At 42.6% G+C, this 15,869-nt stretch overlaps 1 protein-coding gene across 9 annotated transcripts in view; it reads left to right on the top strand.

Annotated features, from left to right (window-relative positions):
- plekha7a (pleckstrin homology domain containing, family A member 7a) overlaps positions 1-15,869 on the top strand; it is a 126,337-nt gene that overhangs the window by 87,890 nt on the left and 22,578 nt on the right. For 8 of the 9 annotated variants that reach the window (XM_061823759.1, XM_061823752.1, XM_061823753.1 and 5 more), the window contains 6 exons: positions 43-115; positions 2,985-3,085; positions 10,469-10,650; positions 12,120-12,614; positions 13,279-13,810; positions 15,552-15,635. In XM_061823759.1, coding sequence (XP_061679743.1) covers positions 43-115; positions 2,985-3,085; positions 10,469-10,650; positions 12,120-12,614; positions 13,279-13,810; positions 15,552-15,635 — 1,467 coding nt within the window. The remainder of the gene's footprint in view (positions 1-42; positions 116-2,984; positions 3,086-10,468; positions 10,651-12,119; positions 12,615-13,278; positions 13,811-15,551; positions 15,636-15,869) is intronic. The other variant, XM_061823754.1, reaches the window with a different exon arrangement.

Below are 15,869 nucleotides of genomic sequence, written 5' to 3'. Positions count from 1 at the left end.
TCTGACACTGCTTCCGCTTTTCTGCTTCTTTGTTCCTTGCAGGACAGCTCTGGCATGCGCCTTTGGAAGAGGAAGTGGTTCGTCTTGTCCGATTTCTGTCTCTTCTACTATAAAGGTACAAACACCATTCGCCCTTAAGATGACAACATTTTATCAGTATGGCTAACCAAAGCAGCCGAACAAACACCCTGTGTACCCCGCGCAGCGTTAAATCAGTGTTAAGATGTTATGTTATGTTATGTTGTCTCTGCTCCCTGGTTCCTCCCAATGTCCATTCTAGCTCTAGTGCTAACCAAAAGAGCAGCAAAACAAACGGCCTCAGAAGAATTAAAGCATGGACACTTACAGTGGCTGACTGTGCTTCAATGGACAGTGCGGAGAGTCGTTAGAGACGTTTAGCAGTTCACTGCACTCAGACGTGTGGACACTCTATAGTGATGGCAATTTTTTGTTAAATCTGCCTCGGTTCTTGTTTCTTCCTCATTTTAAAACGTTGCTCGACAGTTCATGCGAGATGTGTTTTTATGGGTGTGTTCTTCGACAACAAATTAATTCAAGGATGCGTTTATGGGCCTTGCTGTGTGCACTGAGGGCAGAAAAGTTTTGGGAAGTATAATTAATTGTCTTAAATGTCTCACTAAGTTGAAGAATTACGCCTCCATCCGCCTCCATCTGGCCCCCGCGACTTTTATGTGTCATTTCATCTTCATCATGTCAATCAAACACTTTCCGAAACGCCTCCTTGCCTTCAGCGAGGAAATCAATTCTCCATCTCTTGTTCTCTTTTTTTTTCCCCGACTGTTCTCCTCACTTCAAAGGTGTTTTTCCACACTCAACATGATGAAATGCCTCTTCCTCATTCACTTATTTCACATAAAAGCCTCAAAAGCATTTCAGCCTTTGGCCCCATGCACTTTACACCCATGCATGTGTGTGCTGTGAGAGATAAAAACATCAGCCCTCGTCGCCCGCCATTTAGGGAATGTCTCCTCCAAAGGTCCTTGTATTATTTTTAAACAAATCCCTCCCCTTTTAATCTGGCCTCATTGGTACCCGGGCCACCAGGCAAACACAGGTGCCAATGCGTTTTTCGACATTGTTACACCATTTTACGGTGGTAATTGTTGAGCTGACACACAACCAGTTGCACACGCACGAAACAAATACTTAGTGTTATTTATAGACACTCATTAAGATGGAAACCCACTATGCTTGCATATTTGGAAGTTGGTGACCCTGTGGCTTAATATTTGGCTCATTTTAAATAATTACATTAGAAAGGTTGAACAAAGCCTGTTCTGGGAATTAATAGAAAGTGTTAGTGGTCAAACTGTGGCCGTCGTAAAACTTTTGTTTTACAGGCCATGTATTATACAAAAAGTCTGATACTCTGCGCAGACATTTTTCACTGTCATACAAGTGTAAAATGAAGCTGTCTTCAGCAACAAACTGTTCCAGTACGCCGGTCAAGCTATGGAAAAATAGAAATTGAAGTAATCTGTTGTGAAACTGTGGTCATCATATTTTTTTTCATTAGGTGTACAAAAGCAATATTGTGTTTCCCTCAAAAGTGGGGTCTGCACAGAAGACTGGTGGTCTACAAGAAATCCACAGTGCTGCATGAGTAACTTACTGGTTAGATTTTTCAAGACTAAGACAACGTGATTATCTGAACCTAAATGAACCTCTTCCATACAGTCACTCACGTTAGGTCTGGTAGTGAAGTCGAGCTGAATGAAGCTCGTAGCAGTTCTTGTTGAGACTCCTTCTTTTGGAACAAGGGTTGCAAAAACCTTTAATTAATGGACCTTTTTGACTGGTGATCTTCAGCTCCGCCCCCCCTTAGCTACAGTTGCCATGCCCCACAATCTTCCAAAATGGCGACTGAACATAACAGGTTTGAACTGGATTCTCTATCGCGTATTCCAGAAAATACTGGTGTATGTTTTTTGCCAAATGCATCAGACCGAGTTCAACTATTTCATGCTAGGATATTTACACGGAATTAAGATTTTGGACGGAGCAGGACGCAATGTCAGAGTTACGGCGAAACGTTGGCGATCGATGCAAAAAAAAAAGATTGATGCCTCACAAAATTCATATTGAAATCCAACAGGATAAAATAGTGGAATCGTACTGCGCATGTAAAGCGGGGTGAGTACTTTTTACTTGGAAAGATCACGAGTATATCATTGTAGTCTTTATAAGTGAGTGGGTGCATTCGTTTGTCTTGGCTCGTAGTCGAACTCAGTTTTCTGTCTTAAAAGTCCGATGTGATACAAATAGGCAAATATACATTTCTCTTGCATGACATCGTGCTTTTACATATCACTAGCCCGACTCTTCTGCATAAAACATGACACACTTCATTCACCAAGTCAGTGATACGCTAACAAAGTGAAAGTTGTTCTCCTGCAATGTATAAATCACTGATAATAATTCAATCAAACTCAGAGAAGATACATCTTCCTCACTTACCTTCGAACATACAGACAGCCTTGTGTTTGTTGGTATTGTTCACATTTAGTTGTACGTGCGCTCTTCCCGCGAGCCTTAATCCATCGTAGACACTTGGTCAACTGTGTTTTAGGCTTTGCACGTACCCCAAGCGTATCTTAGGACCATTTTCTTAGTAACATTGACTTTTCCAAGCGCACACGACCGATAACCAGCATTGCTCTTGGGACATGATGACAAGAGGGGCGTGTCAAGCCAGGGGTTAAGACAATGCAGCTACCTGATTGACTATTATTGTACAAGTGATTGACAGGTCGCAAAGGTCCGTCCCTTTAAACTGGCAAAATTCAGCACTCCGGTTGTTCCACAATATTAGTTCGTAATCTCACGTTTTGTGTGACATTCGAATCATATGTCTCCCAAAAATGAATCACATGTGCAAGTAATAAAATATTAATTCTTACCATCTCCTCTCTCGTTCCCTCCCCTCCACATACTCCCCCATCATCTCCCGTCACCCCACACAGACAGCAGAGAAGAGGCGGTCCTCGGGAGCATTCCCCTTCCCAGCTATGTCATTTCACCCGTGGGACCCGAGGATCACATCAACCGCAAGTATGCCTTCAAGGTACGTTGACCTCTTCCTTCATTTAACCTTGTTGACTTAATAAATTGGAATTCTCTGTGTAGAAACTGTCCAATCTTCTTCTTAATAAAACAATTCTAACTCAAAAATAATAGTCAAAAGCAAATTGCAACATTATTATTGAAGACTGCATGATAGCAATCTTATTTGTTTTGGTCATTCCCTGGACGATAATTTGTATGGTAAAGGAAACTTTTAACAAGTTTCAAATATTAATCGAGGACCGCCACATGTGGCCGGGCGGGGGGCCAGTTGCCCATGGACGTAGACATTGCAATAGATACAGTATTTTCTTATTTCTATTTGTGAGTTGCAGTGTGGGTTTTTTTTGTGTTCAAATGTTTACGTGTTTAAAAAATGTGTGAAAGAGGTACAATTATATTTAAAAAAGAAAAAAAAAATCAACTGAATACATGACTGGATATCGTGTATTCTCACCTGTTGCGGAATGCATGCAGAATGATGCACGGGTCGTTCTATAGGATGAAGTCATTAGTATCAAAAGAAGGGGACCAGTGAAGAGTGTTATGATAATTACGGCTTCAAGTGTCATAGTAATACGTATGGTGCTATGAGCGGTAACAAGAAATTAATTAGCAATTACATGCACCAGTTTATCGCTAAACCTGTTGCACTAACTGATGTCACGCTTCAGCAAAGACTAGATGCTGACAGCAATTACATTAACGATCATTAAAATTTTCAACTACTGAAAAACTGATTTGGATTTAACTACTTTTTACCCATGGACCGTTCAACGCCGATCTCAAGTAGATGCTAAAATAAAAATGCAGTTTCCAATGTTTCATCAATCATGAAACATATTAAATTCATGTTGGCTTATACGGATGATCTTGGCTCATGTGGTTAATATTAGATTTTATTTTGGTTTTTAATGGTGTTAAGTGAAAAAGCCCTCCAGCATGATTTGACAATGGGCACCTGCTGTAGTGAAATCTGTTACAGCTCTCAGGGAAGGTTTTAATATGGAGGCCTCTGTGGAATGGATTTCCCTTTGGCACAACTTGTCAACTGGATTTAGCACAGAAGTGATGCAACGACAATTATGCAGTCACTTATAACCTATCGTCAGATGGGCAGATTTTTTTTCTTTTACTAATGAAATTTTAGTACATTTTTTGAATATTTAATTACTATTATTAATAAAAAATATTGAGAAAAGATTCTCAAATTTTGGTATGAGTACCACAAGTGTTACAGAGGCTCTGTCTATGGTAGGGTATGTGACAGAATTACTGAATTAAATATGATTAAAATGGAAAAAATGGAAAACAGTAAAATCAAATCTTAACATTAACATGAAGCCTGGAGATGTGTGCATGCGTGTGTGAGTGTATATATATTAATCATTCTCATTTGAATTGTATTTTAAATTATAATTTGCTAACCAATGACTCATTTAAAAAATAAAACCCAATTAAATGTAGCTATAGTGTAATTATTCTATATTACCAATCTTCCACCAATGACCATATTTAATTAGGTAAATCAAGCACCATTTTTATCTATTTATGTTGGGATTATTTAATTTATTTGCTTTTTTTTTTTACAGTACTTAATGTGACTTTTCTGATGGTATTATGAAAGGATTTTGTATGTCAGTCATATTTTTATTGATGTTGTTTGAATGCGCCGTTCTCAGCTTGGCGTGTTTGGAGTTCTTTGTGGCCACACTGGATCATGTTTGGGATTCTACGCTTTTGGCTATAAATAAAATGTCTCTGTCTTATTTTTGGAAGTGGCGCTAAAAGGAAACCATGCACACTCATGACTGAAAGAATCCTAAACTCTCAAACTCATTTGAAGACTTTTTTTATGCTATAAATAATATTTAAAGCCATAATCTGTTATTAACTGAATACTAATAGAGAGGAGAGCCTGTCAAAAAGTGATTAATTATGAATGAATTGTGATCCTGCCAATAAAAATCAAGTCAATCAACTGTCTTGATTAGTAACTTCAATGCTTTATTAGGTCGTAAAACTTTTTCAGGAGCTACCGACTCCTTCTGTCTAATAATCTTTCATTCACACATTAAAATCAATACATCTTTTCTAGGGTTGTTGTTCATGCTATGCCATAATGAACATATTTGTGTTTTTCTTGTTTTAGAAGATAAGAAAATACTGAAAATGCGTACAAAAACAATGCTCCAAAGGTATAAGTGTGATTTGTTCCTTGTGACCTATTGTAAGGAATGCAACCTATCTTTATATTTTACTAGTAGCTAAGGAAAAACTTTTCGTTTTATCCATCCCGTACACATTTAAACTTACTAAAACCCAGTTAAACACATTAGTGGGTGTTCTCACATCCACAGGTCAACATATTAATTGAAAACTGGTAAGTGCCATCATTGGAGCAACCCTAAAAGGCTGAGTTCTTTAAAGAAGAATAGGGGAAGGTTCTCCACTTTGGAAACAAGTGCGTGACCAAATAGTCCACATTTGAAATGGTTTTTGAAAACCATGGACCTTGTGTCCTCTGGTCCAAAGACGCAAAGGACAATCTGGATTGTTATTTGCGAAAAGTTCTAAAGCCAGCATCTGTGATGGTATGGTAGCGTATTAGTGCCCACGGTAGGGGTAACTTGTACATCTGTGAAGGCACCATTAATGGTGAAAGGTACATATAAGTGACTCAAACATAGGTTTTGGAGCAATGTATGCTGCCATCCAAGCAACATTTTTTAAGGGACATTCTTGCTTATGTCAACAAGACAATGTCAAGCCACATTCTGCATCTTCCAACAGTGTGGCTTCCTGGTAAAAGAGTGTGAGTACTAGATTTGCCCGTTAGTCACCTTTCTCCCATTGAAAACAAAACATTATGGAGCTCAAAATAGATCCTGGACTGTTGAGCAACCAAACTTGTGCATCAAGCCAGAATGGGAAAGAACAAAAGTACAAAGGTTCAACAATTAGTGTCCTAAATTCCCAAACAATGAACTAGTCCGGAGCATGGTACCGGAACAAATACGTGAGGGCTGATAAGCTGGTGTATGTTGAACTTGACGATTAAACCACCTTCCACCTCCTCTTCCCTCTCTTCCAATTGGTTGGCCGGCCGACCGGGACGCCAATCCCGCAATCCCCACGAGTGTTACCCGCTGACAGTCCTCACGTAAAATAGGTACTCTCCCCTGTGCTGTGTGGATGTAGGAATATAATGTACATTCCACATTGTCACTTGTCAGTGTGCATGATGATGATCAACTTGTCACTTTGTTTGCTTTTTCTTTGTCTCTATACTTTTGCAACGTTTGTGGTTTTCGTGGGCTTTCGTGTTCAAGTCACCCCCACCCTCCCAACTTCCTTTGCATGCAGTCCGCTAATGGCCCGAGAAAGAACGGCGTCTTTATTTGGATATTTTTCTACCTTTCAGGGAGGAAAAAGTGGATACTGGAGAATATATTTGAAAGGTGTCATATTCCATCTAACAAGATTTATGCATCTTCACAAATAGAGAGCACCGAGTGGGTTTTATTCCATTAAAGCAGCAGACTTAAAAAGGAGACACCCAGAGGCTATTATTGTCTACATTTGGATGCTTTTTTTCCACTGTAAAATCAATCCCCAGTTTGGGAGAATGCACCTTATCAGGAGGAGCTGCGCCGCGCTCGGGCTTATCGTTATGAGCACAATGAGCTCTTTAAATAGGGTGAGGACACGTGAGACTGACATGTGTGTTGAAAAAGACTGGAAGGAAGCCGATGAATGGAAAGTAAAGCGAGCGGACTGAAAGGAAGCGAGGCGGGACGGTGATAATCTACATAAATACTGTGACATCATCCAGTGAGAAAGTAAACAACAATATACGACATTTTATGACGAGATGAAGCTTTTTAAAATCAAACAATCATTCCGGAAGTGGCAGTTTCCGCGCCACCAATCAACGCACTACATGGTGTCTATACTCCATCCATCCATTATCTGGGGCGCTTATCCACACAAGGGTAGCAGGGGTGGTGTAGCCTAACCCAGCTATCTTTAGGCAGTTGGCGGGGTACATCCTGAACTGGTTGCCAGCCAATCACAATAGCCATCTGCACTCAGAACCACACTTACGGGCAAATTAGAGTCTTCAATTAATGTATGTTTTTGAGATGTGCGAGGAAACTGAAGCGAAAAGAGAAAACCCGCGGAGGCATGGGGAGAAGATGCCAACTCCACACTGACGGGGCTGGGATTTGTAACACAGTCCTCAGAACTCTGAGGCCAACAATCTTTCTAATTATGAATACATTCGTGCACTCCTCTGGTGGTGTGCCCAAAAATCTCTGAATAATATCACAGTACCTTAAACATTTTTAATGCCATACAGTATTTGTTTAGGACTGTTCAGTTGTATTTAAGTTTTATGTACTGTGCTATACACTTGCATTTAATCTTTTTGTGTTTGTTTTCAAAGATCTAGGTGCACATTTTTATTTATCCTATTTGCCGTACATATTAAAGGAAGACAATTTAAAGTTCCAACAATGCATAATTTTACAAAGCAAATCACTCCCTTTTCCTGCCAATGCATAATTGATGTGCAGGAATTTACGGCCCCATCTTCCCTGTGATTATTAGTCTTAATTTTTCATGTCCAGCTTGGGGCTCTTCGCTGTTAGTTTGTGTGCCAGCAAGGTGCTGAGGGCTTGTTAGTAGTGAAGCAAGCCCAACACCAGACAGGTTTTCAGCGAACATAGATTTTGTCTGGCCCGAAGATGAACCCAGGTTGCTCTCTTGTGGGTTGTGAAGTGTTGTTTGTTTATATATGTATGCGTCCCGCGATGGGCTGCGTTTCTCGTTTAAAGCCAGCAGAGATAAGCTCCCCCGCGGTTCACACGAGGACAGCTGCTTTAGCAAATGAACGAACGGATGTACAATATCCGTGTTGTCAAGATGTATTCCAGGGGTGCGGGGACATGGATGGATGGATGGTTTTCAATGTCAAAGGTACGCTAAAATGGCTTACAGACATAGCCGTAACACATTCAGCACCCCAAATCTCAGCGGCCATTCGCCTTATTCTACATCTCAATCTACTCCCATGAAGAAAAGAAACAAATCCTGCATGTTTTGCCAACGCAGATGTTAAACAACCTTCCTCGCAGGCGTTCTTCTCCCGCATTGACTACATCGTCTAATTTGCTTCAATGGACGAAAAAAAAACTAATAGCCACCTCTTCTTTTTCCTGCAGTTATTACTGTACCGCTAGCCACCCACACAAAAAGCACTCCGATGAACTCCCTTGTGTGCTGTTCAACGCTACCTATTCAGGGACATTTAGCCAGTAGGGGGGGAAAAAATGCATAATTAATGCAAAATTAATTTAATGGCCCTGTGTCCCAATACCTTTGCACAAAATCTATTTTTTCTTGACATTTTTTAAGGGCAAAATAGTTCGAACAATAATGAAAAATGTGTTTGAAAACATATTAAGCTTTTATAGATGAGGAAAAGACTTGCTCTGTCTCTTAGCTGGCAGAATTCAACACATTAATTATATATTAATCAGACACAGACTGTAGAGGATTAGTCTTTTTATTGTCTATCCCAAAAAGTTCAAATTTCTCAGACGGAGAATCCTTCAGTGGGATTACAAGAATATAAGCCTTTTGCTTATCTTTTGGCTTGCCACTAATTGGGTCCGTTATTTTTTTGTTTAAGATTTCCAAATCATGCATACGTGCTTTGCCTCGCCTCTTTATTAGCAGTTTGGGCTACCAACATATCGAGGGTTAATCAGGAACAATCCGACGATTCTATTGACCCTAAACTTCCCATTCACCAACACCGCCACCATCTACTTTGCAGTTTATGGTATTTTTCTAGTATTTGAGTTGATACATATTGGGTCAAATTCAATCCAGCATAAACCACTTTATGGTTGCTTGGGAAGTTTTTGTTTTTGTATTTTGCTGAAGTGAGCATGGGTGGTATCATGTGTCACTTTATCATAGAAAAGGGGAAGTTTTGTGTGGGATTGTTTTGCTGTTGTTCTTTTTTTCTATTGTCTTGTTTTGTGCTCTGGAGTACAAAAGGTAGTGGGCGGGTGAGGGCGTGGCCACACCAGCAATGATAATTGTAAAAGCAGGGATGGGAGATAGTGCTGAAAATTGTAAACTGAGGGGAATTGGAAGATGTACGAGGGTGGGCTAGGGGGGGTGAAACAACCCTCCTGGTCATGACCCCCCAGTTCAAAAATCTATAAAACTATAAACTAACTATAAAAATAAAATAGACTATAGGTTGAAAAAGGAACACAGGGAGCTAAATTAAATTCAAATTAGTAGCTGATACTGGCATACAGTCATCAAAGATACATTGTAAAGGTCATCTGAAAAATATTTCAATATTTTCTTTTTGCTGTGTATTTTCTAACTTTTCCATGTTTTAGTACAAGTAGCCAGACGAGAAGACATTTGTGAGGTTATTTTTTATGTTCCTTCACTTTCATTACCTTCCACACACTGACAGACACACACAATCAGATGAGACTATACATACATACACAAACACTGACACACATACAGATTGTTACAGACACAGGCACAAAAATACGCACAGGAAGACACACGCGCACAGATGGGAACACATGAGGGTCATAGACAATCAAAGATACAATCACACGCACACACAATCACAGACACAACACAAACAAAAGATGGACACACAGAGGCCGACATCCATCCATCCATTTTCTTTGCCGCTTATCCTCACGAGTGTCGCAGGGAGTGCTGGAGCCCATCCCAGCTGTCAACGGGTAGGAGGCGGGGTACACCCTGAACTGGTTGCCAGCCAATCGCAGGGCACCTAAAGACGAACAACCATTCTCACTCACAATCACACCTATGGGCAATTTAGAGTGTCCATTTCATGTTGCATGTTTTGGGGATGTGGGAGGAAACCGGAGTGGCTGGAGAAAACCCACGCAGGCACGGGGAGAACATGCAAGCTCCACATAGGCGGGGCCGGGATCGAACCTGGGTCCTCAGAACTGTGAGGCCAGCGCTTTACCAGCTGGCCAACCGTGCCGCTTCCATACATAAAGAGAAATATGCAAAATCACTGACAGACACACACACACACACACACACACACACGCACAGGCATAGCTGCGTACACGTGCACAAATAACACGAGTAGAGAATTCTGAGGACATATTTGTTGTTGTTGTTGTTGTTTCCCTCTCATTGGTCAGAAGCTGTGTCTTTGTTGATCATGATTGGCCACCGCCGTCCTCTTTTTTTCCACGTTTCTTGGTGTGCTCCGTGTCCTCCGCGCCTCCTTGTCGCCGCTGCGGTCGGTCAGATGTTGTGACACCTTTGCTGCGCTCTGTCTCCCCCCCCGCAGGCTGGCCACACGGGAATGAGCTCGTATGTTAACAAACGCAGCGCTGTGATTGGCTCTCAGGCAGAGCACACGGGCATGCGTACGTACTACTTCAGCGCCGACACGCAGGAGGACATGAACACCTGGCTGAAGGCCATGAACCAGGCTGCCAACTTGGGCGGTCCCGTCGACAGCGGCATCAGGTCAGACACATGCAAACACACACACATGCACTGTGTTGCAGTTCATCTGAGTTCCTGTTCTATACTACAGTATGGTTGTCTTCCTGTCACCATGGTGTCACCCTTCTACGGTGGCCCCTCAAAGACCCGTGTGTTTTTTTTTTTTCCCCTCCAATTCATTTTCATGAAAATTCAGGTTGAGTGGTTCTGATTTTAGAGCAGTGATATTCCTGCCCTCCAAGCCTGAGCTAAACGTCACTTAACCCTCCAATGTCCCTTCTGAACAAAACCAGTGGAGCTTTTAATTGCCCGTTAAGCAAGTCTCCAAAAAGTCAGGTCAGATGAAATTCAATTCAAAACGTTCTTGGCAACAAGACAGCAGTATGACAACTCACACACACAAACACAAACACACCAAGACGAATATAAACACTTTGGCAGCCCTCAAATGCAATTAAAAACCGCCGGCCTCAAGCAATCCACTCTAAAATCCCAGAAAAGCGTTCTGCAGTTTGACCTGTGTCCCAACTGAGAATCATCTAGCCATTCAAATTGGGGATTAAAATTAGGGTTAAGCCTTTTTTTGGGGTTTGAAACAACGGTGGTGATGTCAAAATTAGGGTTTCAAATTAGGGCTTCAAGCCATGGTTAGAGTTTCAAATTAAGCCTTCTGAATTTGAGGCCAGCCTTAGTATTTCAAATTAGGGCGTAATGCGGGCAATAGGCTTTCAAAAGGGTGAGGCTTTTAAACCTGGGTTAGGAGTTCAAACAAGGGTTGAGGTTTCAGTCCTGGGTTGGGTTCTATAAAAATGTTTAGGGTATTAAAATAAGTATCGCGAGCCTCGATTATGGGTTTTAAACAAGTGTGAAGACTTTCAAATTGTTTAAATCAGGATTCGTCTTTCAGTTTAGGGTTTTTAAAGCCTCGGTTATGATTTCCAAATAGTGATTTAAAATCAGGAGGCGGCACGGTGGGGCAGTTGGTAAAGCATTGGCCTCACAGTTCTGAGGTCCCGGTTTCAATCCCAGACTCGCCTGTGTGGAGTTTGAATGTTCTCCCCGTGCCTGCGGGGGTTTTCTCCAGTCACACCGGTTTCCTCCCATATCCCCAAAACATGCAACATGAAATGGACACTCTAAATTGCCCGTAGGTGTGATTGTGAGTGCAAATGGTTGTTTGTCTTTATGTGCCCTGCGATTGGCTGGCAACCAGTTCAGGGAGTACCCTGCTTCCTGCCTGTTGACAGCTGGGATAGGCTCCAGCACTCCCCGCGACCCTCGTGAGGATAAGCGGCAAAGAAAATGGATGAATTTAAAGCAGGGTGAGAGTTTGAAATTGGCTTGAAATGAAGTTTTCAGGAATTATCTAGAGTGTCAAACAAGTAATATCGGGTTTTAGATTTGGATTTCATCACAAGGTTCTGGCTTCAAATAACAGTTTCTAGCCTGGGTTTAGAAATACTCATTCATGGCCGCTTCACTCTCCACAGATCATCTGACCAGTCAGATCATTTCCACATGATGCGCCATCAGACAGTCACGCACACAAACCACATCAACAACCCCAAGACTCCCGAACCCCAGAGACCCACCATTCATGAGGTTCTCCTGGAGCCCATACATCCTGATCAAGACGACCGCTGCAGCTTCCATAAAGAATCTCCCCTCGCCGTGGACATGGACACCCACGCCTCCCTGCCCACCAACCCCACGGCCGCTGCCATCCCGCCGCTGGGCCACGCGTCCTCATCGGCGCCTGTGTCCAGGGTGCCTTCTCGAGCACCCTCACGGTCTGCCTCCACGTTGCCTTCGGGCGTTGGTGCAAGAAATGGCCTGGTGGAGACGCCCAGCCCCATCTTGGAGCCTAATGGAATCGCGGCGGGGACGTACCAGAGGGCCCCGGATGTCCCTCAGGAAATGAGGAGGAGGAGTACTCTGGAACAGGTGGAGCAGTGGGTCAAGGTGCAGAAAGCTGAGCACAAAGGGTAGGTGGCAACAATGATGCGATGATAATCAATTGTGGAAATATCCAGTAGGTATTAATAGGTTATAGATTGTTTTGCACTTGACAATATTGTGCTGAAAGTCAAGTCAATGTCGATTAATCGATGCCCAATAGTGCAGTATAGTGTAGTGGATTATCTTTCTTCACTTAAGGGCACGTTGGAAATTTTCTGGCTAATCGAAAATGAGATGCCAAAAAAAAAACAAAAACAAAAAAAAACACCTGATAAGTTAACTGTCATTACAACACATTACATAGTGTGCCCACAGTGTATTAGAGTGCTTCACTTCTTCCACGTTATGATAAAGCCGTATTTGAAAATGAAATACATTCACTGTTTCTCCCTAGTTATGTCAACATGACCCAGTGAACAAAAGTACTCAGACTTTTCTCAGATGATCCCAAACTATTATCCCATAGAATGTACTGTAGGACAAAAAAAGGATCTAGGCAGCCATCAATTGTGAAAGTTTTCTCACTTCAAACGATGACCGAGACATGTAATTTTATCAATCGTAGGTATGCGTCATCTATGAGAGAAAAAATGGGGGAAAAAAAATGCAGAAAGTCACATTGTCTGATTTGGAAAGAATTTCATAGTAAATTATGGTGAAAAATAAGTATTTGGTTCAATTGTGTGACAGTCCTCCATCCCGGGAAAACACCCTGCCCCGTCGAACGCCGCCCTCCCAACCCAAGTTTGGCACCCTGGAGACATACCAGACCCTGCCAAAGACGCCACGCCACAGCCCCCCACTGGCACGCCACAGCGAGTATAAGTACGCCCAGGACCGCCTGAGCCACTTCCGCCTCACCCCTGAGCTGGGCGGCCCGAGCTCCAACACCGTCCTGCAGCTGTACGAGTGGCAGCAACGGCAGCAATACCGCCACGGTAGCCCCACGGCGCCCCTCTACACACCAGCCCCGGACTATCCTTTTGGCGCCCGCCCGCCGGTCGCCAAGCACAGCGGGCCGCCACGCTGCGTGTCTGTACCGCCTTCGCCCGCCGACATCCCTGCTCCAGGGCCTCCGCCGGGCACCAGCAGGACCTTGTCGCCTGCCCGCCGCCCGCACACGCCGGCTGGCCGTGTGACAGTGAGACCCGTAGCTGATGCGTCGGTGGTGGACGCCCCCTTTGCCATTTCACCGCGCAGGACCAAGTCTCAAGTCTTCAAGGTAACCCCGCAGATTTCAAACAATGGTTACGGTTTTGTTTTCAGGGTGACTGTTTCACACAAGGGTTAGCGGCCTGGGGGAGGGTTTCAGACCAGGTTTAGGGGTACAAACTAGAGTTTGGAGTTAGGGTTATGGTTTCAAATTTGGATCTCATGTCAGGGTTGTGCTTCAATCAAGAGTTTTAATGCAGGATTATGATCGGAAGTTCTGAAAACACGAACTCTGGTCTCATTCAGGATTTCATATTTGCCATGGGAGTGACGATGCTTCTGTGCAAAGATAAATGGGATGAGGTATTTTTGTGATCCATGCGAATATTACTTGATATGAGTGTGAATGCTGAAAGAGCAAATGTCCTTTTTGGCTGATAGTGATGGAGGTAAACACTGATTGTATGTGTCCTCACGATTGGCTGGCAACCATTTCAAGGTGTACCCCACCTCTTAGCCCAGGATAGATTCCGGCATACCCGCGACCAGAGGTGGAGGGTAATGCACTACTTTTACTCCTTTACATTTACTCAAGTCACATTTTCCATAAGTTGTACTTGTCAGAATACATTAAATGGACAATACTTTTGACTTTGACTTGAGTATTTATGTGACGAAGTATTGATACTTTCACTCCGTTACGATGGTCACCATGACCTTCACTTTTATTTTTTCATTCTTGCATGTGCGCATCTATTTTTAAACTCGATCTTCGACTTCCGCATAGGGTGCCCATTGTGCCAAATAAAAGTGATCACTAATTGCACTTCAGTTCACCAATCAGACGACATTTGGAAGTCACATGATGGTAGTGTAGCCTTTGCAAGTCAAGCAAAATGACTCCTTTCTCACCAATCAGGTGACACAATTGCCTAACTGTTTACTGTAATTTCCAGCCCATAAACCGCGACTTTTTTCACGCGCTTTCAACCCTGCGGCTTATGCGGTGACACAGCTAATTTGTGCAGTTTTCTAACGGCCGCGAGTGACACCAGTGGAATATATGTGCCGAGGAAGTGACTTTTACCGGTATGTTTTTTTTTTTTTTTTTTTTTTAACTGGCCCTCTTAGCGCTGCGCTAGCTTGTTGCTGCTGTGTTGTTGCCGTGTCTCAGTGATTTTTACAAGTATGTTTTTTTTAACTGGCCCTGTTGGTGCCGCATTAGCACCACGCTAGCGCGTTGCTACAGTGTTACTGCCGCGTCTCAGTGATTTAGATATGTTGTTTTTTAACCGGCCCTGTTGGTGCAATACTACCGAGTTGCTACTATGTAGCTGCCGCGGCTGTTTTTTTTTTTTTTTTTTTAACCAGCCCAGTTTGTGCTACCGTGTTGTTGTTACAGGTATGTTAAGCTAAGCTAAGGTATTAAAACATTGAAAACTCTTTCTGTGTACCAGCTTTCTTTGTAAATATCTTGTTTCAATGTGGGTTTCAATGTGGGACTTGTGGCTTTTACACAGGTGCGGCTTATGTATGTACCAAATGATATTTCCTTAACAAATGTACTGGGTGAGGCTTATAATCAGGTGCGAAATTACGGCAATCACACTTGTTCATGTCAGTCATTGTGACGCAGTGGACGTTTACTAAACTGAATATTATTTTCATTTTTCCGGTGCCTTGCGTGCCAGCGGTAACACAGTCGGTGAAAGAAAGTCACAACTGTTTTGAGTAGTAAATGCTGTATTGTCTTTGGTGTAATGACATATTTCAGTATGGAAATTGTATTCAATGGCCTTTGTGTGCTTCAGGCATCCACCATCGACAGGCGCTCTCTGCCTCCGTCCAACTACATCACGCACACGGTCAGTGCGCCAAGCCTCCACGGCAAAACGGTATGTCTGATTCAACTAAAACGGCCAACATTGCATACGTAATTGATCGCTATGACGCCTCCACGTAATAACTGTGATGTAATACTGATTCTCAAACTCCAGATTTTATATGATTCAAGTCTGTTAAGGTTCAACCCTTGTAGGGTTTCAAGTTCGCACTGTTAGCCTTTCAAGTGAGGTTTGGGATTTAAAGTTAGGGTTTCAAACAAAGTTATTGATTTTCAAAATAGGGTT

Source organism: Syngnathoides biaculeatus, chromosome 6 (assembly GCF_019802595.1).
Source record: "Syngnathoides biaculeatus isolate LvHL_M chromosome 6, ASM1980259v1, whole genome shotgun sequence".
Taxonomy (NCBI): domain Eukaryota; kingdom Metazoa; phylum Chordata; class Actinopteri; order Syngnathiformes; family Syngnathidae; genus Syngnathoides; species Syngnathoides biaculeatus.
The sequence above is the reverse complement of the archived record's forward strand: the minus strand, read 5'-3'. Positions and strand labels throughout refer to the sequence as shown.